The 24,202-nt window shown below is 46.9% G+C and overlaps 1 protein-coding gene across 7 annotated transcripts; it reads right to left on the bottom strand.

Moving 5' to 3' along the window:
- Positions 1–154: 154 nt before the first annotated feature.
- kmt2e (lysine (K)-specific methyltransferase 2E) lies at positions 155–23,186 on the bottom strand. 7 transcript variants are annotated; one of them, XM_029160664.3, is made up of 26 exons: positions 22,842–23,186; positions 15,113–15,156; positions 14,790–14,974; positions 11,427–11,541; positions 10,674–10,903; positions 10,322–10,461; positions 9,732–9,913; positions 9,592–9,630; positions 9,303–9,503; positions 9,036–9,166; positions 8,818–8,935; positions 8,626–8,735; positions 8,287–8,539; positions 7,529–7,627; positions 6,305–6,376; positions 5,615–5,797; positions 5,112–5,438; positions 4,725–5,024; positions 4,482–4,632; positions 4,122–4,348; positions 3,976–4,032; positions 3,156–3,701; positions 2,784–3,028; positions 2,596–2,675; positions 2,419–2,498; positions 155–2,312 (listed from the first exon to the last, which is right to left on the bottom strand). In XM_029160664.3, exons 3-26 carry the CDS (start codon positions 14,858–14,860, stop codon positions 1,200–1,202), a joined length of 5,070 nt encoding a protein of 1,689 aa, XP_029016497.1. In that variant the 5' UTR covers positions 14,861–14,974; positions 15,113–15,156; positions 22,842–23,186; the 3' UTR covers positions 155–1,199. The 7 variants fall into 7 exon arrangements, with proteins under 7 accessions (XP_029016497.1, XP_029016496.1, XP_029016498.1 ...); XM_029160663.3 differs by lacking the exon at positions 15,113–15,156; XM_029160665.3 differs by lacking the exon at positions 15,113–15,156 and having other exon boundaries at positions 11,427–11,538.
- Positions 23,187–24,202: the final 1,016 nt, after the last annotated feature.

The following is a 24,202-nucleotide window of genomic DNA, read 5'->3' as shown; positions in this document are numbered from 1 at the left end:
CTTCCCCAAATAACAGTAGATTGTCTGCTGAAATTCCAGCCTTGAGTACTGCAACCTTTCCAGTCTCGTAGCAAACACCCGAGCGGATATTTGTTGAATGGGCGATAGTGGAGATGGCAGCACAAATTTTCCCAGAGACACGTCAAAACAAAAGTAGTATAAAACTGTCATTACAGTGATTTATTATAATGAACCATGAAAATAGCCAACCAGTGCAGTGTCTGTGAGTCTCTCCCCTCAACACGAACATACACTCACACACACAAATAAAAAAAGACAAGGTTGAAGAGTCCATACAAGGAAAAAATAAAATAAAAATAATGCTACAGTCACAGAAACATTCAGCTTTGCCAAGAAGAGCGTTCATATTTACAACCATATTTCAAAATGGGATGGGAGCAAATTGTACAAGCATAGAAAAGAAAAGAAGCAAATATTTACAACCTGTTCTTGGTGAAAGCTGGAGTAACCACCTATACATTAAATTACACTTTCTACAAATAACCATTGATATTCAAAAATAAACCGCTAGCTTCCTACCTGTGGGCAAAACCACTCTTCCTACCTCTGAAGACTACAAGCACTCTTTACATGAACACGCACGCACGCACGCACGCAAACAGTCACACACGCGCACAAACGCACACACACGAGTGCAGCCTCCCAGGTTGGTGAGGCAGGCTCCCAAAAATGGTTCTTTTCTGAATCTGCAGCGGTGAACAGATATTTGTTGTTAGACAGAGGAATAAAAAAAATAATTGTGTTTTTTTTCTCTATACAAAAAGCTTTCTCATTGCTATAATGAGCCACTAGATTAAAACAAATAAATGGTGTAGTCAACAACAGACAAAGAGGAAGTAAAAGGAATAACTGACAAAGGAAAAGGAAGGTGAAGGAGGGAAATAGGTTGGAATGTCCGGTGCAGGAACCTTACAACTGGAGTCCAAACAAGACGCAGAACAGAGAACTTTCCTCTACATCACAGGAAGGACATATAAAAACAGAGGGAGGCCAGAGAGAGGGCTATGAGCACCGGGGAGGATTATCCATCTTCACTATTAAACAGTTCGCTGTGAAGAGGATTTCTCGGTCCTTTTTCTAAAATTTTCTGTCCTTGTTTATTTTTTTAAAAAGTACCCCTTTATCCCACTATCAGCTGTTTTTCCACTGGCATGTGTTCAGGTACATAGAAAACATATCTACAGCTTATGGTACACGCCCGTCTCACGCAGAGTTCTGGGGGGGCTGCCGGGGCCGACGGCAGAGAGGGCGGTCAGTGCCACCCTGTGCTCAGGTACCCCGAGCTGTGGAAAGGGGTCGAGGACGCAGGAGCTCCACGAGTCCCAGAAGGCATCTGGGAGGCAGTGGCCTGGGGCTGGCCTTGTTGAGTCTGTTGGGGGGGAGGAGGAGGAGGAGGGGGAGGCAGTCCTGACTGCTGTAGGGGTGGGGGGTACGTGGATGGGGGTACTGAAGGGTTTGCAGCAGCAGCGGGGTGCAGCAATCCTGGCTGAAATCCCCCTAAGTTCTGAAAGTGGTGAGGCTGCATTGGCGCAGTTGTTGAGGGGGCAGGGGGGGGGTGGAGGAGGAGGGGGTGGAGGTGTCAGTGACAGCAAGGTGCTGCCAGTGGAAGGCTGCTGCTGTTGGGAGGTCTGGCCCTGTGGTGGTGGTGGTGGTGGTGGTGGTGGTGGAGCAGTGGTCAGCATGAGCTGATGCTGCTGGATGGGAGGAGGCTGCAAATTGACATGCAGGAGGGCAGGGCTGGACATGGGGTGTGGAGGTGGTGGAGGAGGTGGTGGCGGAGCAGATGAGCTCTGATAGTGCACATTGTGGGGAAGTGTCTGTATCAGGGGCTGAGAGCCTGGAGGGTAGGGAGGTGTGACAGCAGGCTTGAATCCAGGGAAAGGTCCGGCAGGTGACGGGCTCTGGCTGGGGAAATAAGCTGTGGAGGCTTGTGGAGCCGGTGGGGGAGGAGGAGGTGGGGGAGGAGCACTCTGTGCATTGTACTGGGAGAAAGGAGAGGGGCCAGTCTGAGCCTGGGCCTGGGCTTGAGGTTGAGGAGAGAACAGCGCCCTCTGGCTGCGGTAGGGTGAGCCCTGAGGCTGAGGCTTGGGAGAGTGAAGGAGAGAGGGTCCGCCGTAATGGACTGGAGACGAGGGCAGCGGCGTAGGATGCAGCTTGGTTGGGGTCAGCTTGGGTCCTGCAGACTTGCTTGGTAGCTGGCTGGTCGGATTGGGGGTCCGGGGTTGGCCGTCGCCATCTTCGTCCTTTGCCGGTCGACTAGGAGGCTGAGAAAGAGGACCAGGAGAGCAGGGCTGCAGGTGAGGAGAAGCAAATAAGGTAAGTTTCCCCAACAGATCTAGATGCTCAATCAGTCAACGCAGGTTAATTTTCTACAGGGTGCCTCCTCTGCTGACTTACTGCGTGAGTTGGGGTCTTTTGAAGACTTGGCGATGGACAGTCTCGCAGGGCAGGCGTATCACCCCCTTCTGCTTCACCATCTAGAAAAAGTGACCAGACAGTTTTAAACGGCCGCTTAACAACACAGGTGTGTAAAAAGAACCGCTGATGCAGTTTATGAGTCCATCAGTGTCTCACCTGTGTCTTTATCTTTGCTGAGCAGCAGAGCTCTGTGGTAGCTCCGCTCTCTGGCCTGTTCCACAGAAGTTGACGACATCCTGAGGAGAAAACCAGGAGACAGAACAAATTAACATACGTCTCTATACTACACGATGCACTATAGCATCACAGCGAAATGTGCCTGGGAGGTATGTAACCTCACATACCACTGTCCCTCTCCTTCCTTCTCTCCAGCCGTCTCTGGCTCCTCGTTTGCTTGAGGCTCTTTCAGAGTCGTGGTGCTGCTGCAGAGAACTGTGGGAGCGGACGCTAAAGGAGGCTCACTGGTGATCTCAAGCGTGATGGGGAAGGCGTCCACAGGTGGAACAGTGGAAACAGGAGAGCTGCACTCAGTCTTGGAGCCGCTCCGACGGGCTTCACGCTGACGCTTCCTGTATTCCAGCAGGGAAACCTGAGAGCAAACGAACATCATCAGTTTCACATGCTTTACTATTAAAGCAAAGAGTGCTGCCGACTATTCTCCTCATTTTTACGTCAACTCATTCTTGTGAATTGATAGAAGCACTGCAGTTCCTCACCTTTTTCTTCTGTGGCGGGTTCTGTGCCGACCCGCCTCCCTCGCCAGAGCCATCTCCGCTAAGCGAGCGCGAGAAGCCTAGTGAGCTTCCATCTTCAGATGAGGGGTAAAAGAGCTGCCCCTGACTTTCACTGAAGGGAACTTGGGAGGCACCCAATGCTGCCGTCCCTGCTGCGGGCCCTGTTGCAGTCCCAGCTGCTGTCTCTGGCCTGAACGGAGCTGCCAAAGGCTCCAGGGTGTGTGAGGGGGTAAGGTCCCTTAAGTTTGAGTTGACTGGGGAAAAGGTGAGGCCCGCTCCTGCAGCCGGTCCTCGCTCTGGGCTTTTTATCCAGCCAGGGTAAGAGGAAGCACATGGTTCTGCAGACGAAGAGGCTTCGCTACTGCCCTCTACGATCACACCTTCAGCCCCGTCCTCACCACAGTCCATAGGTTCTACAGGTGGAGGCGGCGGGCTCTCTGGAACAGACACCTTGGCTTCTGCTAATAGTGCTTCTGAGCTGGGAGCCCTAATGCATGGAGAGGAGACCAACGATGGTGGATGATCGGCCTGTGTAGAGGGCAGAGAGGGAGCAACATCAAATGCCTGCAGCTGCTACTTAAACCAAAAGCTCAGTTTTGTCTCCTATTAATTGTGAAGCTAAACCCAAAACAATTGGAAATGTACAGTAGCTAAATTAAATGTGCTAGCTATATTATTCATTTCAGTCATACTAATACTAACTAATATTGATCAGAGAAAAATCATATAGAAGTTTGGCATCAAGTCAAGCAGTCGTCCTTGTGATCAGTGTTTTTTGTTTGTTTTTTGATTTGTGACTCACCTCGTACACACTGGATTTCCGGCTGACCTCTGGCGAGCTCTCCACTGAAGATTCACTCTGTGAAGCCAAAAACGGTCCATTGTTCCAGCTCTTAACTTTTTTTACTGAGCAAACATTCTTAGAGTATTGGACAGAGGCAGACTTACCTCCTGAGGCGCACTAAGTGCCTGTGCTGAGGTAATGATCAGCATGTCTGTGCTTGGCTCCTCTGTCCGGGGCTGTGGTGGGGTAGCCAGTGAAACGGGGGTTGCAGGCATCTCCGACTGGTCTGCCCTGGTGGGGGTAGCACACGGGGAACCATACGGTGTGGAGCTCTCAGACATACAGGCATCGAGTGGGCTCAACCGTCGCTTTTTCAAAGGTGTGGGCAACTCTGGAAAAAAAGTAAATGAAGGACCTTTTTAAAATCAAGTCATTTTGCAAAGTGGGTTTCTTAAGTCTTTTTTTCTGAAAGCGTGATGAGTATACAGATTTTTATGACCATTCAATTGTAATGGAGGACCTACCTGGTAGCAAGCAGGTTCCATTGCAGGGCAGAGGGCTGTCAGAGTCTCCATTAATAGAAGGACTAAGGGGACCCTCACTGGGCGTGAATAGACTAGGCCTTCTGGCTGGACTGGTGGAACCCTCCTCCTCTAGAGCCTGCTTTAACCATCGCTGCAAGAGATACATCATTTAGTTAGTCGGAGACACGCGTCACATTGCATTGACAGATCCAAACTCAGTATCTGTGGAGCAGGACTCTGTACCTTCTTGCAGGAGCCGGTGGTTGGCGGCGTCTCTGGCATTTCTCTGGATCGCCGTCTCCCGGTGGGGACTCCAGGGGTGGTGGGGCTGCGGTTTGCCAGGAATGGAGATGAGAAGCGCACGTAGTGTTTGGGCGTGCTGTAGACCTGTGGCGAGCAGGCCATGCCTGGGAGGGCGTTCAACTGTGTGGCAAGTACTTCGGGGTCACTGCTTATCCGCAGCGGCCTCTCTGGGGCTGGTTCAGGAGTTCGCACTGCGCCACGGTCCTGCTGTTTCTCTCCCACCCACTCACTCACAAAGTGCTGTTGGTGAGAGTTTAACATGACTTAGCCAAACAAACTACAGGGGATGGTAAAATTCAAACATTTACATAGTGGTTGTAAGCTTACCTTTTTAGTTTTGAAGTTCTTGCTCCCAGTGCGGATTCTGTCGGGTGCAGGTGAGCTGCTCTGTGGAGGGCTGCTGTCTGGGGCCTGAGAAGCGATGGCCTCTGGCTCTGGTGCAGTGGGTGTTTCGCCTTCAGGTGCCTCACTGGCCAGGGGCTCCACAGACTCAGGAGGAGAGCTGGGGGGCAAGTCCGAGCAAGTGCTGATGGTACGAGCCCGCCGGCGCTGTTGGCCGATGTGTGTACGGTTTCTGGAAAAGCTCTTCCTGTTTCTCGAGCCTTTGACCTTTGCTGGCTTTAGTCCTGGCTCCTCTTTTACCTCCAGCAGTGGCTGGAAGAGCACAGTCAGGTATTAAAATCTATGTAAATAAAGCAATGTTAAATACATGTACACACAAGTTTCAACACACATGCGTGAAATGGGCTTCTAACGGCAGCGGCTCAAGTATTTGTTACCCAACAGTCAAACTGCACCAAACAAGAGGGTTTTTGAATCTGTGTTCTCACCTGCACGACAGCTGGGGAATCTGCAGTCTCTGGAGTAGCAGGCTCCTCCTTAATGTCACTACGAACTCCAACCTCTGACTTGACGTTACCGATTCGCTCCAGAGCCTGCTCCCGGCGTTTCTCTCGCTTCTCCATGCGAGCAAAGGCTTGCAGAATGGCCTCCATCTTCCTTTCTTCCCGTGTCTGCAGAGGGTTAGACGTGGGGTTGGGAGGAGGGGTGAACGAGAGCAAGATGGAAGAGGCGCATTAATTGATGGAGTACAAGACACCCACAGAGCCCCAGAGGTAGCGATTCAAAAGGTTAATGTGTGCTACACAGCAAAAGACTTTCTAGCTGAGCGCAGACATAAGAAAGTGACCCCTTGTTTTCACAGTAAGAAAAACGAAGGAGACGCTCACATACAAGCAACAGGAAAGAGTTGTGAGATAAAGAGGTGGCTGGGACACCCAACAGTTGTAGTTAAGCCAGTCTAGTGTGTAAGCATTTTGTGCCCCACATGTCCCTCCAGGTCCCAATGGCTACCTCCACCACAAACAAAAGTGCTCCACCTAGCACGACAAACGCTCTGCATTGGTCAGGGTTGGGTTTGGGACATTTAGTGGCCCTTTATACCAGTTACCTCAAACATTTGGGATAAGGGGACTGAAAGATGGGTGGAGTGGGGTTAAATATGTTTGGGTCAAGTTTACCTCCTTGCGTTTCAGTCCATTCCAGCTGGAAGCCGCCCCGACAGGGAGATGGGACTGCTCCGCTGGGTTGGCCTGAATGTTCAATAAAGAGACAGCCCAGTTTAGCAGAGACATGTCCGCTCAAACAAGCTTCAAACACTGGACAATTCTGGACTAGCCTCTCCAGTTTACTATTGATGAGTTTAACAATGTGACGTACCATGGTGCTCTGCAGGGGAGACGCTATATACTACTCCAGCGATCTCACCACTCACAACTATCAGTCTGTACAGCACCACACAAGCACCTTAACTGGTCACCTCCCAGTACTATCAAGCACTAATAGTCATTTAGTCACACTAACGTTTGGTTCGAGGGAAGTCACGTTGACATAGACTACAAAGACGGACGTCATCGTCCCGGGACCTAGTCGTGGCATAGATTTACAACTCCCACCAGCATCTACTACGCTTGGATGGCCAGTGTGAATGCTTGCAGTGAGCTCTCCCTCTCTCTCTCTCTTGTATTCCCTTGGAGGCAGCCTATTGGATCTCTCAAAGTCAATATGGCCCTGGCAACAAGGCTCTACCCTCCACAGCCCCTCCCTCCACCTATCTATCCCTCTCTAGCCGATTAACAGAACTGTACGTTGGCCAAGATGAGTCAGCACTTTACACCTTAGGTCCACTGTGTGAAATGAAGCTGACTGCAGGGTAATTGTGTGTGTGTGAGTCAGTGTGTGCATCAGCGTGTACCAAGCTTGTGTACGTTCGATCCCATCTCTAAGAGACATAAGGCTATTTGGCACACGGAGGGGAGAGTGGCTGAACCCGTAATGGGCCGTTTTAAACTCATGGCCACAATGAAGGTGAGAGAAAAGCTATACTCACACTGAGGGGCAGTTTCAGGAGACCCTGTGACAATACTGGTTTTGATGGGGCAAACAATCTTGTGGCACTGGAAGTACCATCATTTTCTCGAATGGTCAAGACAAAAATTAAAGTGTGAAAAATCAATGTTGCTGCGTAACGACAGACAAAGACTGAGCATAAAGCAACAGATGAGTGATGGAAAGCAGGGTATTTAATGGAAAACAGAAGAGAGCTGCTCCTATCAAAGCTAAAGCCTCCTTAGCAGGCAAGTATGTAGTCCACACCCAGAGCACCAGAAGCCCCTTAGTTTACTGTTTTCCGCTGGGTGGCTTGCATAGCAAAAAAGCTGTAGTCCCTAGCTTTGCACACTTACCATCTTCCTCCTCCTCTCTGCAATCTGCTCCTCTGACTCCATCTCTACTTCATTGCTAACGGAGGTTTTGTCTTCTAGATCCTCATATAACTCAGGATCCTGTAAGAGGAGGGGAGAGTGGGGTATGGCGCTTTATCATGGCTGATCATTCAGTCTGGCTACAGACAGGTAAGAGTGGAGGACAGGGGAGGTGAGGGAGAGAGGGAAGAGCGGGGGAAAAGTGACCTGAAGGATACGGGGAAAGTAGCTTTGGACAGTCTGTGCACAACAGACACCTGCTCCAAACTGTTCTTTGGTTAAACACACTGATGTGCTTTGAAATGAAAACAGTGCCCTCCTATTGTATGTTACAGCAGCTGGTGGTTAAGCTCCTCATTACATTTTTCTTGTATCTCTCCAGGGTTACATACCAACGCTCTGGACTACAGAAACAACACATTGTTAGATGCAATTTTACGCCAAAAGAATTTTCTGAGTTCCACAAACTGCAGCAATGTGGCTTGGGCATGAAAATTAGAAATTGCTACTCTGGAATAGATGACACTAAAGTTAAAACTCAAAGATGATGTTGTTGTCTGTGCAAATAAGTGGCACTGAAATCTGAACTATGCTCGTTATTAGTTGGGAGAAAAAGACAAAACAAATCTGAGGAGCATGTGAAGTTACAAACAGTGACGATGGAGAACACATGCAAAGACCATTTAACTGATGTGCGTGCATGGACCTCGTGGACTGGGTGTATTTCATGAGATGCTTGCCTGGTTGTTTGAGATGGAGAGGCGAAGAGGAGAGAGTTTTCTCTGCTTGCCATCTCCTACACTCTTGCCCTTCCCCTCGCCATCCACCCCCATGTTCTGGTTCTGGCCCAGGTCGTCTCTGGCTGCCTCCTTGTCCTTGCGACTCCCTCTGCGCCTGCCTCCAGAGCTCTGGTTCTCTGTGGGCTCTTGATTGTGCTTGAGCACTGGGCACTCCTGGTTCCCCTTCACACAGGCACAGTCAACCTTGTACTTACTGGAAATAGAATAAAGAGGCATTGCATTAAGTTTTAAGCTGGAATTCTTTTACTGTGCTACATGTATTGTATACTGACAACTCACCAGCTGCCATAATCAAAATCAAAGCCGATGGTGATCTCTGTGCCCTTGCTGATAGGCCTCAGTGAGTAGATGTATAAATGCAACATGCCATCCTCAATGACGTGCCGCACCTGACCAGAAGAAAAGAATTGCTTGTGACTATGCATTACAGGTAGGTTTAATAATCAAAGCAATAAGCATTCATTTACTCACTTCAGAGTTAGGGGTGCAGGAGCGACGGATGAAGCGCGCTTCATTGCCGAAACTGCGTGCGTCCACACACATCTCCAGTCCATCAAATTTAGAATAAAATAAAACAAATGGGTATGGCCTGAAAATGAAAAGACAATAAACTCAAGTGAACAATGTTTATCACAAAATGCTTACTCAATAAAACAAATAACAGTGTGATGGGTCACCAGCATCCTGACCTTTTGAAGAAATAGCCGTTTGCCTCAAACTGCTGACGAAGCATGAACTTTCCCCTGTATTCAATGATCAGGGAGTCTGGGGCCAAGTCCCGGACCGCCTTCAGGATTTTCTTGTTCTTCTGAACTTGACTCTGAAAACAAAAAAAGCCAAACATGAGTCATGAATCCAGACATGTAATGATTAACCAATAAAAGCAGAGATGATGGGTGGATGAAAGTATTAGGTGATGTGTGTGCATGTCATGACAGTGGCATATGGTATCGTACCTCTACGGGTGGTTTAAAGGAGGCTGGGTGTGTGTTGTACGCCAGGCTCTTGCCGTCGCCTTGCTCTTTAACGCGCAACAGGACCTGGACGTCCTCACTGTACTGATTACTGCTAGCCTCCTCGTAGCGCTCCATCCATGTTTTGATCTTGTAATCCCAGAGAGACGGGTGCTCCTTTGGCTCCTGCTCTGGGGCTGCACCCTAAAAAGTAACGATACTCATTACACATGACTTTCCTGTTGGCAGGAACAATATGGACAGTAAATCTGTGCTGCTTTGGTGAGTTTACCTTTACTCTGGACGACTTCCTGGACCCCTCTCTAAAGGCCTGTCATAGAGTAAAGAAATTGAACTTTTAGCCTTTATCAAAGTCCAAAGCTATAAAACTTAATATGCTTGAAGCGGTTTCCTTATTAATTTAGAGCTGACCTTCTTAGCCCGGGCAGAGGAGGCGGGCGGCTCCTTTTCGCCACTCTTTTTACGTTTTTTATCAGCCTGCTTATTGCCAAGGCGCCCAGTAGTCAGAGTAATGGTGGTAGGCATGTGCTGGAAGGTAGAGTAGAGCTCTAGTGGCACTTCATCTCCACTTTCTGTAGCACTCGTGTCCCCATCTGCAAAAGCAAAGATAATACAGCAGTTCAGTAATGCAAGGGAGGAACCCACAAAGACACAAACAGTACTAACCAACTTGCAATACAGGAGTTATACAGCATGTACAACTTGATTAGCCAGTGATTGTTTGCAACATGTCCAGCAGGTGTCAGTGCATCCCAGGCGCAGGAGGAACAAAATCTGAGTGGCCTGAAGGGGGAGGAGGCGTTACCCTGACATAGCCTACAACCTGCTCCGCTCACTAACAAGCTGGCCATTTACTGCAGCAAGAAAGCCAGTTAAAGCAGAAGCCAAAGATGGGGAAGAAAGTAGAATTCTAACGCCTCATTTCATCATTTCACATTTCATTTTTTCTGTCACAACCAAACTGAGCCTGCGTATGTATGTGGGTAGGCTTGTGGTCTCACCAGATAAACATTCCCGTTTCCTGGTCTGCAGCAGGATGGCCCTCTCTCTATCCAGGTGTCGTGGTTGGCAGCGCTCACACAGATAGGTCTCCGGAATGTTCTGCCTATCAATGCCCATGCAGTCTATATGCTGCCAGGCACTGTGAGAATCACAGAAAAAGAGCTTTGATCAACTTTTAAGCTTTTCTCAAGTAACACGTTAGGACAGGATTAGAGACCAGTCTCATTAACAGAATAAGATCATAAAACTGCTGGTAAACCATTACCTTGTGAGAGACAAACAATGGTTTAAACATAGGGCAGTTAGTACTGGTCACAGCTTGTGAATTCTTGTGTCAAGCAGGCTCTTTACCTGCACTTGTCACAGCAAATCATGTAACCATCATCGTGGGTGAAGCCGCAAATGCAGCGGGTGATGTCGGCACCATAGCTGCCATCCTCTGAGGTGCTGAGAGTGGTGCCCCTGGATGCGTCGTCCTGGCCCCCAGGAACAAACAACCCTCCTTCTCCTTGTCGGATCAACATGGAGGGGGGAGGGGAGGCCGGCGGGGTAGGTGGGGGCCGTGCCCCATAGTTATGGTCCTAATAGGAAGATGAAAGATATGTGGGTCAAGCTGTGTAAGTAAATGTGCTGTAATAATGTTAACAAACAAAGGTTCAGCAATAACATTTGAAAGACATGTGATTCCCAACTGATACATTTCAACAAAGCTAATGTTATTTTAGACTTTGGAATAATTATTCTACACAACATCAAGGGAAAAATAGAAACAAATATATTCAGAGAGTCCAGGCATTATTAGATAAGACCTAATTTTGTCCAAACACTCATTACAAAAGAACAAATCGCATCTGACAAAAAAGGAATTGTGTTAGTTTAATATTAATGATAACAAAAAATTACATTATTGTTAAAATAGAAGTTGATTAATTTTAAAGGAGCTCTACAGATCTAATTTCCTGTCTTCTAAACCAGATTGAGGAACCCATGACGGGCAGAAACAGAACATTGTCCTGTTTCTGCCCATGAGGCAGCCAGTCACGCTGACCTCAGGTGAATGGCTTAACTTATGGGAGCTAATTGTGAGAAAGTGAGAGTACTCACAGCATAAGGCAGACCAATGTAACTGTGGGAATGATGAGAAGTGCTGCTGTAGATCTGATGTGGGTAGCTGGACTTTTCCAACACCACGGGGCTGGCCTCCACCGACTCTGGTCTGCTGGGCAACAAAACACAACACACGCATTAGTTTACACAGAACAATTCTCAAAGCACAAGTAAACACAAGTTGTGCATCATTTCCCTCCAACATTGTGAGGAAGCTTGTAATAATCAGACGGCTGAGCAGGGAAGTAGTGAAGCTACTGTTGATGACAGAGGCGCTGTGGCGTGAGTATAGATACTATGTTTATGAGACTGACACAGATAAGAGTTCAGGGCAGTACTAGGCTATCGCACAAACGGCAACACAGTGCTGTGTCACTGCGACAGACAGACAAATACAAATAAATGTCAACATAACTTGTGTTTTGATCCCTGAACCCCAACAAGATATCAGAAACGTGCTTCCTTTCACTCACACAAAGCATTATGATTTTTTCGAGCCTAGTCACACCAAACCAGTAAATCTGCTTTGCCCAAGAACAGAGCGCAGTTGAAGAGAGCCTGTTTGGCCGTTTGAGCACAAACCACCCTTATTATGACATGGCTAATCTATTCTTCTGTTTCTGAAGGGAAGGCATTAGAGAAGAGGGAAGTGCAACTGGTAAAACGGACGACACGAGACAAGACAGTCAGGTAAGATGAGGGACAGAATAAAGGAAGAGAAGAACAAATGCAGACACACTGAGCACTACACGAGGCATTGCTTGTAAGATAAAGGCTTTAGTTGATAGCCAGACAAACACATGTGCCAATAGTTCACTCTCGTAAAACAGATCCTCCTCTTTTATACACAACTGCCAGAAGCAGAGACATACAAAAACGTGGAAGAATGTAGCTAGGAATAAAAGAATAGTACACCCTACGCCAAGCCCCCCATGAGGGCTACAGCCAGCAATTTTCCACAAACAGGGCATAACACAGAAAGGCATACTAAGCATACTTGGTAAGCTCTCAGGTTTCCCAAGTTAGGTGGTACAAAAGAACATGTGACAATCAGAACTGAACAGGCCACGCAGCATTTCACTACGTCTAGCTCTGCTCAACTTTACACCGTCTCTTAACAACTCGAAGTTATTCATACCTTATTAAATAACAAGTACAGGAAAATTAACTAGACTCATTAGCACATGTTAAAATTTTTTAGCTAGCTTAGCTGCAGCTGGAATGGTGACGTTAACAAAATTAGCGAAACAAAGTTTCTACTTCTGCCTCTCTTTATCCTTTACTGCCCCATACTTTAAATTCGTCTCCTTTTCAAGAGTTCCCCATGGTAAAGTGGCGATACGGTACCTGCCTGAGCTCTCCTCAGCCTTTTTGCGCTTGTTGCATGCCGTAAGAGCAGTGTGCAACACTTCCTGTGTGTATTGCCGATCAAGTACTTGCTGTCAAAGTGAAAACGCAAGTGCATGAGGTATGGAGGCGGATCCAGGGCAAGGTGTGTATTTGTGAACATAAACTGCCACAAAGGCAAATGTGCATGTACAAGTATGTTGAAAGAGCCCGAATTAAGAGACAGGAGGAGTATTTAAAAAAAATCCCACAGTCTTGACCATTAATTATTAACCAGGCCAAAGTCTACACACTGTACGGATTTTTAAATCGAGCTAAATGGCTGAAGTTATTTCATAGATTTCAGAGAATAAACTAGAATTGCCCTTGACTTACAGACAGAGGGGAAACAAGTGAGGCAGCTTGTTTAGTGAGTGTTTTTCAATGCGTGCACACCTGAAGGAATCATTCCATTCATGTCTTTGCACTCTGAGTGGGAGTCCACAGAAATAGTAGGGGTAAAGACATAAAGCCTGCCGTAATCATGCTCTCACAAGAACACAGTCTGAGTTTTATGCACATTTAAGAGAACACAGGGAATGGGTTTAAAGGGGATTTGCAACAACATCCAGTTCCACACAGGTGTGTTCTATTTATAGCATATAAATGTCAGGTAATTAAAAACAGAACAGATGTCATTCAAAACTCAAACACCTGCTGAGAGAGGATGAGGAGTGGACGAGCGTGGAGAATGGAGAAATCAACAGCAGGAGCGAAAAAGAGCAACGCTCAACAGCCAGAGGCAACGCCTTCGCTCCTCAAGAGCTCCCACTCGCTGCCATGGCAACACTACGTATTCTTTCAACGCGTGTGCGCAGGCTCTGTTGACACACACACACTGCATTAGCCAGCAGCTGGTCACACTGCTGCAGACTTCAGGGAGATGTGGAAAGGATGTGACGCTGCTTCTCTGGTGAGGAGCCAGCCCCTCTGCTACAGACTCGGCTCGTGCACTAACAATACTCTGCAGAGCTGCGTGTGTGCATGTGCGTATGACCAGCTGTGCTCTGGACAGGACCTGAGGTTGGAGGCCCCTATCAAGCTTGTATTTAGTATTTCTATAGCAGGAACACACATGGATGAAAAGCAGGAGGGGTAGTGAAGACGCGGAGCTTAGGGCTACCCCTGGTGGCGGCATGGAGAGGTGGGACTGGGTTGGGGGGGGGGGTTGCATTGGGACACTGAGATGCCACAGCTACATGAGGGCCACCAGTCACTCAGGGCAGTGACCATGGCAACAGGCCCTGCGCAGTGCAGAGGGGAGTGAGGGAGGCGAGGGGCAGATACCATGGCAACACAAGCTGTCACGGCAACAGTTCTGATGAAGGCAGAGGGGAGGGACCTCACTCTTTTAAAGAGACAGGAGCCCCTCCGTAAGTTGATGACGTGTGTTATTCTTTAGTCATACAAGAACCTCTTGCTTCATTTGTTTGACCAGGAAAAGCCACAGCAATGTCCTTGACAAGACTATAGGAAAGCAAGAGGAGGGGCAATAGGAGGCTTGTTGCCATGGCTTCATGCACCATTTCTGCTTCACTTACTGAATGCAGCGTACACATGTGCGCCCATCGAGCTACAGCATTAGAAAAGAATCACGGCTAATCACGCTGCTGTATCTTTACATGCTTCAGAGATCATTTTAAAGAGGCAGACCACACACACACACAAATGGGCAGATGTGCTTAGCAGCCGAGAATAGTCATGTGTATAATCAATGGCAAGATGGAGCAGGGCATTAGATCAGTCTATGAAAACGGAGTCCACCCAGTGTCTGGAGAAGCCTTTCCTTTTATCGGCTTGTAAACATGGGGAAGGTGATTTGTTAAGAGAACTGAATGAAGGAATAGAATAGAAGCATGAACATCTTAGAGATAAATAAAAGACAAAAGTGGTATAGAAGAATAAATGAGGGACGGAGGTGAGGGGGCATAAAGTGAGGAGTGAACGCTGCAGGCGTTCGCCTGTGTTACTCACTCTGAGCCCGCAGCCATGTCCAGGTATGAGGTGTCTGCTGTGTCCACCCCTACTGGGATGACTATGCTCATGACGTTCTCTGCTGATCAGTTCTTGTCCTACTGAGTCCAGAGAATGGGAGTCCAAAACACTGAGGCATGCCAGCCACAGCAGTCATTGCAGACATCTAAGTGCATCCACAAGGCCTAGACATACAGAAAGGAAGGAGACAAAAAGAGAGGACAGACAACAGAAAGAGGAACAAACACCACTGGTTAGAATTGTGTAGCTTGATTGTTGCTAGCGTTAAATGGTGATCAACTAAACAATGTGACATTTCTTACATTCCATGAACAAAGCACTTGAAAGGCTCCAGTAAATATCAAACCTGAAATTACAAATCATAGTGAAAACTGGGTATTTCCAGCACATGTTAATGCATGATTCATACTTTCAGACCATGAACAGTGCTTGACAGGGAAGTGGTTGAAAGGAATTTCCCCTCTGACAAAGCTGGGTTATTGACTGATGAAAAGCGAGAGGATTCGATCTTGTAAGGTGAAGCCTGAGCTGCTGCTGTGGGCTGCACTAAAGCGACCTCTACACACGGTCTGCCAGGAACGCAGAGAACTGCACTGTGAGGAAGCTTCCACAAAGGGGAGCAAGAGAAAACAGAGCAGCCAGACGCCATGAAAGGAGGCAGAAAACGCAACCACATAAAGGCCATTTTGCCCCCCCTCCAATGGGGACGACTGGCCTGTCCTGAGGAATCATATCCTTCTAAAAATGCTCACAGATGGAACGTCATGTATTTCAGCGACATTAAGCTGCTTCCATGAGCAACACTAACAAGAGAGACAGCAATGAAACCAAGATAATTAGTAAATACTTCAGTTGTCAAGCAATGAGCACACTGGTCTTTAGGTTGGGGTGCAGAATGGTTGTTTGGAATAAAAAACACTGAACATGGAAATATCAAGCCATATATTTGTGGCCAGTGTGAATCCAGACAGGAGCATATGTGTCAGTGTGGCTGCCCCTGATACGCAGAGCTCTGTTGATAAGCAGGATTAGTAGGAGGGACAGATGCCGAGACAAAATGGGCTGGAGGTCACACCTCCGCCTGCTCATGCACGCCGGGGCCAAACACAAAGGCTCGGATCACGGCTCAGGGTGTAGCTGGGAGAGTGGTTACAAAGCAAGGATGTGACATATATCGAGTATGGGCATATTTCACACTTGGCAAGGAACAACACAGTCACAGCAGAGCCTGTCTCTGCATGCCGCTCCGTCCTAAGCATGTCCTCTAAAGCACTCAGACAGATGCAGGTCTGCATGCATGCCATGGTCCTCTCGACCAAGGCTGCATGTCATTATCAGGGTAGCTGACGGCTCCTTCTGTCAGGCAAACACTCAGAACTTATTCTCAAAAAAGAAAAACAGCTGCAAGAGTAATTTCAGATATTTAAATACTGAAACTAAGCTCACAGACCTGGTTTAACAGGAGGAAGACTCTGAATGATTCAGGTACTGATCTTTCAGATTCCCATCCGACTGTGTGTACAAGAGTGGGTTAACAGCATGCTGATATCAAAGGCAGGGGGTATTTCATGGTGGAAGCTGATGGAACCACAACACTTTCTTTCAGAGAGGATATGGCAGTTTGCCAAAAGCAAGTACTGAAATGAGACTGCACCCTCCTTTGTATTATCTGAGAGGCCCAGTATGTTTTAGTGCTGGTAAATGGCTTCCCTAGGAACAGCCCGTTTGTTCCCTCATCACTAGGTTTGTCTCCACTTCATCTATGGTATCCTGCTGTCACTACTAAGGAATGCCCACACAGGCTCACGTTCCCAGCGTTAGCCCTCCCCATCTACACATACCCCTTCGAACATTCCTCTAATAGGAGGCTTCTACAGCAGGGTACAAACATACTTGGACTGTACTGCAGTCAGACACGCTGAGGGCTGACAAAAGGCGGCTGGGAAAAAGAAAAACAAGTACAGTACAGCAGCATTCCTAACTAAATCTGAGCTGTGCTGTGACTGCTACTGCCTGCTCCTCCTACTTCCTCTAGATGGGCTGTCCGTCAGCCTGCAGAAACACAGCCAAAGAAAGGAAAAAAGCCAAAGAAAAAAAAAAAAAAAAAAAAACACCACCCCCATTCCTGTGCCCCGTCTCCCCACCCAGCCGGATTTCTCTCCCTCCCCTGTGCACTTCCTAAATAAACCTGAGACAGTAATGCAGAGCGGAGGGGATGGGGAGTGTCGCAGACACAGTTCCTAATTACAAGCAGGCCGGGAGAGACCATTTAAAGCCACCTTAAGCCAAATCCATTGCTGTTATGGAAACACGAGAGAGTGAGGGGTGGGGAAAGGGGAACAAGCTCAGGGGAGAGGAAGCGGTGCAACAGACATCCAGGAAATGTGGGTAATGGTAAACTGGACGTGATTAAATTGGTTTAGGTATGTTGTGCGCTCTGCTCGGCTAAACCTGCTCACCTTAAATCTGATTCCCCTGCACTGTAGGAAGCTTTACAATTCATCCAAGCCCCTCCATTTCTGAGGGCAGCAGGGTGGGGGAGGTGTACACGGGATCTGTCTGACAGTGACGCTACACAGCGCAGACCTGGGTAGACTCTGGGTGGCAGAGTGGAGCACATAACGTAACCCAGTCTTCGCTTTCTCCTCCTTCCCTCCCTCAGCGAGGGGACACAGTCACGTCATTGTGTGGGGAATAACTGTCCTTTTAAGACAGATCTGCACTGAAGTCAGGGAGGGAAAACCCACAGCATCATACTCGAACCACGCCACTACAGACGGCAGCTTCCCTTTCTCCTCAGTTTATTGCCACTGCTCTATGTGTAACAGTGTTTTCATTCTTGTTTTCACAGCCAAGTCTCAGCAGATTATGTTTTCGATAAGTAGGAGGAGCAACAGAAACGAGAGATTCCAACTGTATCTCACAGACCCCCTGCCAAACTGATGTGCCTTCACACCACCGTCATTGCTGGCTGCAGTGACTAAGCTCATCAACAAATGGATAAAACACTCTCACGAAGTCATGGACACAGGAGGAATGACCCAGATGGAATGTAGGCCCTTTCACAGTGGCCACACGGGGACATATTGCATCTGCTCTATCCTTAAAAAAAATAAAAATAAATCAGAGTGCCCACGGCTGCCGGCGCTCGCTCTGCACCCGGCCTGAAGGTGCAGTTATACATTGATACAGGAAGGGATATGAATGAGAGCGTCACATTTAATTTGTGGCCATGTTGGGAACTGTACCGTCACCAGACTGTACAATCAGTCCCACTAAAAGTGAGATGAAGAGGTGAGAGGGATGCTGACCTGCAAGGCAAGGCTGAGGACCAACATCCAGGATATAGGCGTTTGTGGTTACACATTAATTTCACACTGGTTTCAAAGTGGTCATCATTGAAGCAGCATTACATCGTCTTTCCTGCAGTTTTTAGGCTCTTTGGAAAGTTTGTGAGGTGATAGGATACAAATAATTAGTGTGGTACAACAAACAACTATTCAAAATCATTTAAGAAAATCCAAACAGTGTGCTCTGTCCAACATTCAGGACAGGACTGGGTTGAAACAGGGTCCGACAGCAAAGCTGGGGCAGCCCTCCTGTCCGAGTAATGTCTGTTGGTAAGAATCCTGAGCACACATGCTCTCCTGCTTCCACTGGACCACAGACGTGAATGGTAAAGCATAGGAGGGACTGACAAGCAGCCACATATGCAGCAGGCAGTAAATTAAAGCATCTGGAAAATGCAGTGTGGAAAATGTGAGCTATGAATGTGTCCATATGTGTACTAGGAAAACAGGGAAGGCTACTCAGCATCTACAGTACAAACCTTGAGAGCCACTCAGATCCCACTACTGCCACGTTTGATTAATTTTACGTACGAACTTCTTACATCAATAACATCAAGGTCCATCATGCCTCACGTTATTAGCCATGAACACTATTTTAATTAAGACACAGTAATATACATAGGTGTGTGGCAGGGTTGCAGCCCTAAAGCCACCTGTCCCAGAGCAGCTTGCTAGTTTAAAGAGGGATCTGTTACGGCCCAGCTAGCAGCACAAAAACAGGTCACCTGAGCCTTGGCTTCTCCTCCCAGCTGGGATGTCATGTGACTGTGCTGGGCCCCAGAGCCAGGTTGCTGCGCCTGTGTCTCTCTGGGTCTGGGTACCACACAAGTGAGATCCCCCAGAGACCAGGTCACAGCTACACAGCTTAACCCCAAATGATCGGGAGTGTATCTAGAGAGACACCACTTAAAACTACTGAAGTGTTACTGTATCAGTGAGGCGTTCATTGTCAGGAGACAGGTCTCGGCACAAAAACAAAGAGGAAGTCTTTCAAGTGTAGCTATAGTGCAAAAGAGGATGCTGATTAGTCTGTGGCCTTCATCTGACCTATCAATATGTCAATATACCAGGAGACATCCTGTGCACTTGCTTGACTATCTATTGTCTCTCGCGCTCTCTCTGCTGAGTACACTAAAAAACCCCACCGTACTCAGGTTTTGGGATTTGATCATACGTAACGCTCTGTCTTGGGTAAGGAGGAGAGGAAAGGTGTCATCCGAGACGCCCTCGTCTCCCTGACACCTGCCAGAGCGTTCTGTCCCTACAGCAGAGAGGGAGTGGCAACTCACCTCTGTCAACACAGCATGTAAACACACATTTGCTGCACAGGGCAACTCGGCACACACACTGGTATTTAACACTGCCGGCTCGATTATAATGAGTACAGAGAAAATGTAGCGAGTATGACGACAGAGGTTTGTGTTCCTTTAGAAGAAAAAGCAAGATGGCTGGAGATTGTGTGCATTATGTAGCAGAAACTGATTAGGGCCCTGTCTCATCTAGCAATAATAGACCTTTGATAGAGCAGAAGGCCTGTTACCACGTTCTATTATGAACTGCGTATCCAAAGACAAATGACTGTCATATCAACAGAAGCTGTACAGACCAGTCAGGTGTTTTAATGATGTTCATGAGATGGATAATGTTGCAGTGACTTGAACCTGACCTTTCTACAAAATGTTATTGTTGCAAGCCTTCAGGGAACGTGTTCTGCTGTACTCCTGCTACTGACAGATTCTCTAATCAATCAGGGACATTTATAAGACACATTTATTACGCTAACACTGACAGAACAGAGGTGTCAACATTACAACACCTCTACAGTACAGCCAGACTAATGTTTATAGTCATGTAAATCTCATTTATTGTTGATAGACTGAGCAGCATAATAGATGTACACAAAAGGCACTGAAAGACTACAAGGCACTAAATCTCAAAAAGAGCAAAATTATTTTAGCCAGCAGTGAATAGTAAGGTTGTGCTCAGGTCATATGAAAGGTCTTTTCAGATTACCTTGAGAATTATAAATATCAAAACTAAATATTTCCTGTGACGTTCTTGGCATTCTGAAGCACACTGAATATCCAGCTACTCCAGTGTTCAAATGTGCTGTACACACCTACTACCAATACACAACTTCCAACACACAACTTTAGAATTACAATGCTATTTATTACCCAGCCAAACCTAACACACTCACTCACATCTACTGTGTTTCACTGACAAGAACATTACACGACGTATCAGCGATGAATGCAGGTGATGTAGTTCAAAAGAACAGACCACTGTACATATTTTGGCAAACACAAAGTAAACGTCTCTTAGTGATCCCTAACGAACTGGTGCATAAAAAGGGCTACGCGTTTTCTGTCTCTTTGCTGAAACAATAATAATCCCCACGTCCGAGCGGACAAAATTACACGAAACACGAGCAATAGCACAAGCGGTGACGCATACGTGGATACTATGCAAGTCCTTTGGAGATTACGCACAACGGCATCAAAAGGCGCAGTATCACCCGAACATGATTTGTACTGACTGTCGTTATTGCCATGGCCAAGCAGAGCTAAAATAAAAATCATGTGTTATGCAGTTGCTTCCCAGTGAGAATGTCGGCGCTGCAGTCAGTCCTGCCGATAGGGGTGTGGAGGGCACAACGTTGCTATTATGTTACCACAACACCCTGGTGCTGTCGCCATTTTCGTAGCGCTTTTCTCGGGACGGCGAGACAATCGTGTGGCCGGGGGAGCCTCGCCATGGACAGAAAACCCCCGAGAACGCAGTCAAACGCCTCTTTCACACACTCTGCCTTAAGTATCACGCTGTCGGTACAGTCTCTGTGTTGTTACAATTAGGCTGTTTTGTCAAGTCGTCGAAAAGCAGAGCCTGGAAGCTAATCGGCTAGCAATTACAGGCAGCAATGGCCTCTTAAAATGTAGCAGGCTAGATGTGACGGTAGTGGTATTCGGGACAGCCTCACAATCTGAGCGCGTCTTGGCTTAAAATTGACGTTTGTAAGTTGAGTATCCGAATCCCTGTCAACACTGGGCAGGGAATGAAGGCCAACGAAAACAATGCAGAGGAAAATATAAGGCTAACGGTATCCAGCGGATGCTAACGGCATAATGCGCAGAGTTAAAGCTACCAAAGTAAGCTAGCACCGTCACAGAAGAAGCTAATTAATACGGCTCGCCGGAGACTGCAAAGAGCGACCGCAACATGGAAATATGACTGATCGGGGCATCCTGAGGCCATGGTACTTTAATGTGGTACTTTTAACATCGGGTAACGCAGCCGATTGCGCCAGCATAGTTGCAGCGTGGCAAGGGTTGCCTATCGAGATGGAGTTACAAATTGTATGACTGGGGCGAGATACCCAAGTGGAACACCCCCTCCCCCACGCTTGCAGCATTTGAACCAAATACACCCTCTATCTAAATTGAGCAATGTTGAAAAGTACTTTTGAGTCAAATTATAACAAAAAAACTTAAGTGGGTCGTTGTTTGATATTTGATCGATTCGTGATCTCATCTGATCATAACAGCAAGCTCGACGGGCTATTAGATCACTGCGCAATGTAGCTGGGCATGTAAGTTATTTTAACAGCTGGTCTTGTTTTAAGCGATGAAGGACACAACAGACTCGACATATTCATATCTGTTGCATGTAAACGTGTATTGTTCTCGGACTTTGAAAATACAATACTAGATTCTCTAGTATTGTATTTTCTCCAAACGGAAACAATGTCCAGTTGTCTGTGCGAACAGGGTGCGAGTCACAACGACAAATTCAAGTTTGTAACTAATGCCATATTTATTGTTTTCATGCTGGGTGACAGCATTGCGAACGGCAACGTCGGTTGTCCAAAAAAGAACTTGCGTGTTTGGTGACAATGGCGGTTATAATGCAAAAGGATAGTAGCGATTTTTAGGTCACTTTATTTACAATACAACAGATCAAACCGTGCGCAATGTTAGGCGCAGTCTCACTGTGTGAAACTATACATCAAGTCCCCTGTGACTACTTATATTTGCTCAACGTGCAAATAATAATGATATCGTATTTTAGAGGGCAAGTTCACTACTGGCAATGTAACAGTTGTTGACTGGGTCTGGACGTAGACGTTACACGTTATGGCTTTGGAATTACACTGCAGCGTTTTCATCTTACGATCACCGCGAAGTTGAAGGCTAATCACAAGTATGCTGCTTTAAGCGTGGCAAATGTTTTCTGTTAGCCGGAAACATCTGTAGATAACGCTTAGCGTATACCCGCGTATGACCCCTCGCATATTGCTACACTATCAACGTAAAGTCAGAGCCCTTTTTGGTCTGTGTCAAGCTAACGTTCATTTGAGCTAGTAGCATGCAATAGCTAGCAAGTGGTCTCTTGGCGATACGCTTGACAACTTGACACTTGGGCCTACATTGGAAACCTACGTCATCTGCTTAGCTCTTGTCATTTTTAAGACAAATATTAACGAAACAGTACCTGGCACCTTTATGCCCTGAAGTAACGGTGTTGATCAGCTAGTTAGCTAGCAAGGCAAACTCAGCTGATAGTACAACTACGTTAGCCAGGACCAGCATGATGTTCCTAGCCAGCTAACTAAAGCCAACAATAGCCTTTCGGGTCGGATTTGTGCTCACCCTACTACCAACACTTAATGCAGTTTACTTACCGTTTTATGTTCACTCTGGAAGACCTGAACAACGAATAAGGGGACCTGGGTAAGACCCCCGTCGCTTTCCACACAGCTTCCACAACCAAAACAATACTTCTGTCCACACACTGCGGATCCCTAGCAAAGCTTTAAAATGTTTGTATTCAGCGCTGTCCTATAAAGAGTCCTTTCCTTTAAAAAAATTGCGGGCTCTTGTTCTACGCGGGACCGATATTCGGCTAGAAATTATTTAGAAACCGTTAAAAGTGCCCTAGTCAACGGCGACTTTTAGAAATTAGATCCTCTCAAACCAGTCTCTTTTCCCTTTGCAAAAATGGCGGCCCTGCCAGGACTGCCGAGACTCCGCCTCCCCCACGAACCCCCCACCCCTCCCTCCCTTCGCTAAACCCCGTGCTCCGCCTCCACATACTGCGGGGTTACACTCCCATTGTCACAGGGGCGTCGTGACCGTGCCAACGCGCGTCCACGGAAATGGCTCCTCAAGTCTCTGCTATTCCTGTCGTTGACGACGTGGATTTAACTTGCGCTATTTGGAGAATACTCGTAACTGGACATTTAATAGAAAACAAACTACCACGTTAGATATAATTTGCACGATATTCCACAACAGTTGAACTAGTCCGGTAAATAGCTTGTAAACAAATGGCTGCTTATCACCACATTCATCTTGTCCAAGTGAAGTCAGCTGTGGGAATGTGTTTATCTAGAGGTTTTGTTTAAAGTAGCCTTATTGTTTGTTTCCTATCGTTTCCTCTTGGCGTTAAAACCAACAGAGTAGCGTTAAATTCTATCGTATTCTACCACGTCACAAAAGCATTTAATTATTATTACCTTCACTGTAGTTATGTATTTATGCTAATTTTAGTTCCATAAACAGACCAATTCCGCAACTGGATACTCAGTATTATTTACTGAATAGACCAGCACATATTGTTTGTGTTAAAGGGCTGCTGCTATAAGAGTACTTGTGACTAGTTTACGAATAAGAAATTAGTCTATTGTGGACCAGAAATGTGTATTTTACCCCTGGCATGGCTGCAAAGGAGCACCTAAATCCAGTATCCAACGCAGTAGGAGGTAACTAAGCCGTTACGTAACCCCTTACACAAGAGCAGTGTTACAGCCTATTGAACCGCTGTTAAGAAGGAATAACAGATAAAACACTCAGTAATTTAATTAAATAATGACGAAAGAAAACACTAACGCACTGAACCCTACAGAAAAATATGACATCATTGACAAAATCGTGCATAGCAAAAATGCACAATTTACCCAGGTCAAAATGTCAACTGCACACTCTAAAATTGGCATCACGTTAAGATGCCAATAAACAAGTTGATAGGCTGTTAAGTTGTTAT

Source organism: Betta splendens, chromosome 9 (assembly GCF_900634795.4).
Source record: "Betta splendens chromosome 9, fBetSpl5.4, whole genome shotgun sequence".
Classification (NCBI taxonomy): domain Eukaryota; kingdom Metazoa; phylum Chordata; class Actinopteri; order Anabantiformes; family Osphronemidae; genus Betta; species Betta splendens.
The sequence above is the reverse complement of the archived record's forward strand: the minus strand, read 5'-3'. Positions and strand labels throughout refer to the sequence as shown.

Excerpts from the sequence above, each read along its gene's own strand:
- kmt2e (XM_029160664.3), bottom strand. The coding sequence starts at position 14,860 with ATGAGCATAGTCATCCCAGTAGGGGTGGACACAGCAGACACCTCATAC. Across the intron at positions 9,167-9,302 it reads CCTTTAAACCACCCGTAGAG|AGTCAAGTTCAGAAGAACAA; the intron begins GTACGATACCAT and ends TTTTGTTTTCAG. Across the intron at positions 5,025-5,111 it reads AGAACTTCAAAACTAAAAAG|CACTTTGTGAGTGAGTGGGT; the intron begins GTAAGCTTACAA and ends TCTCACCAACAG.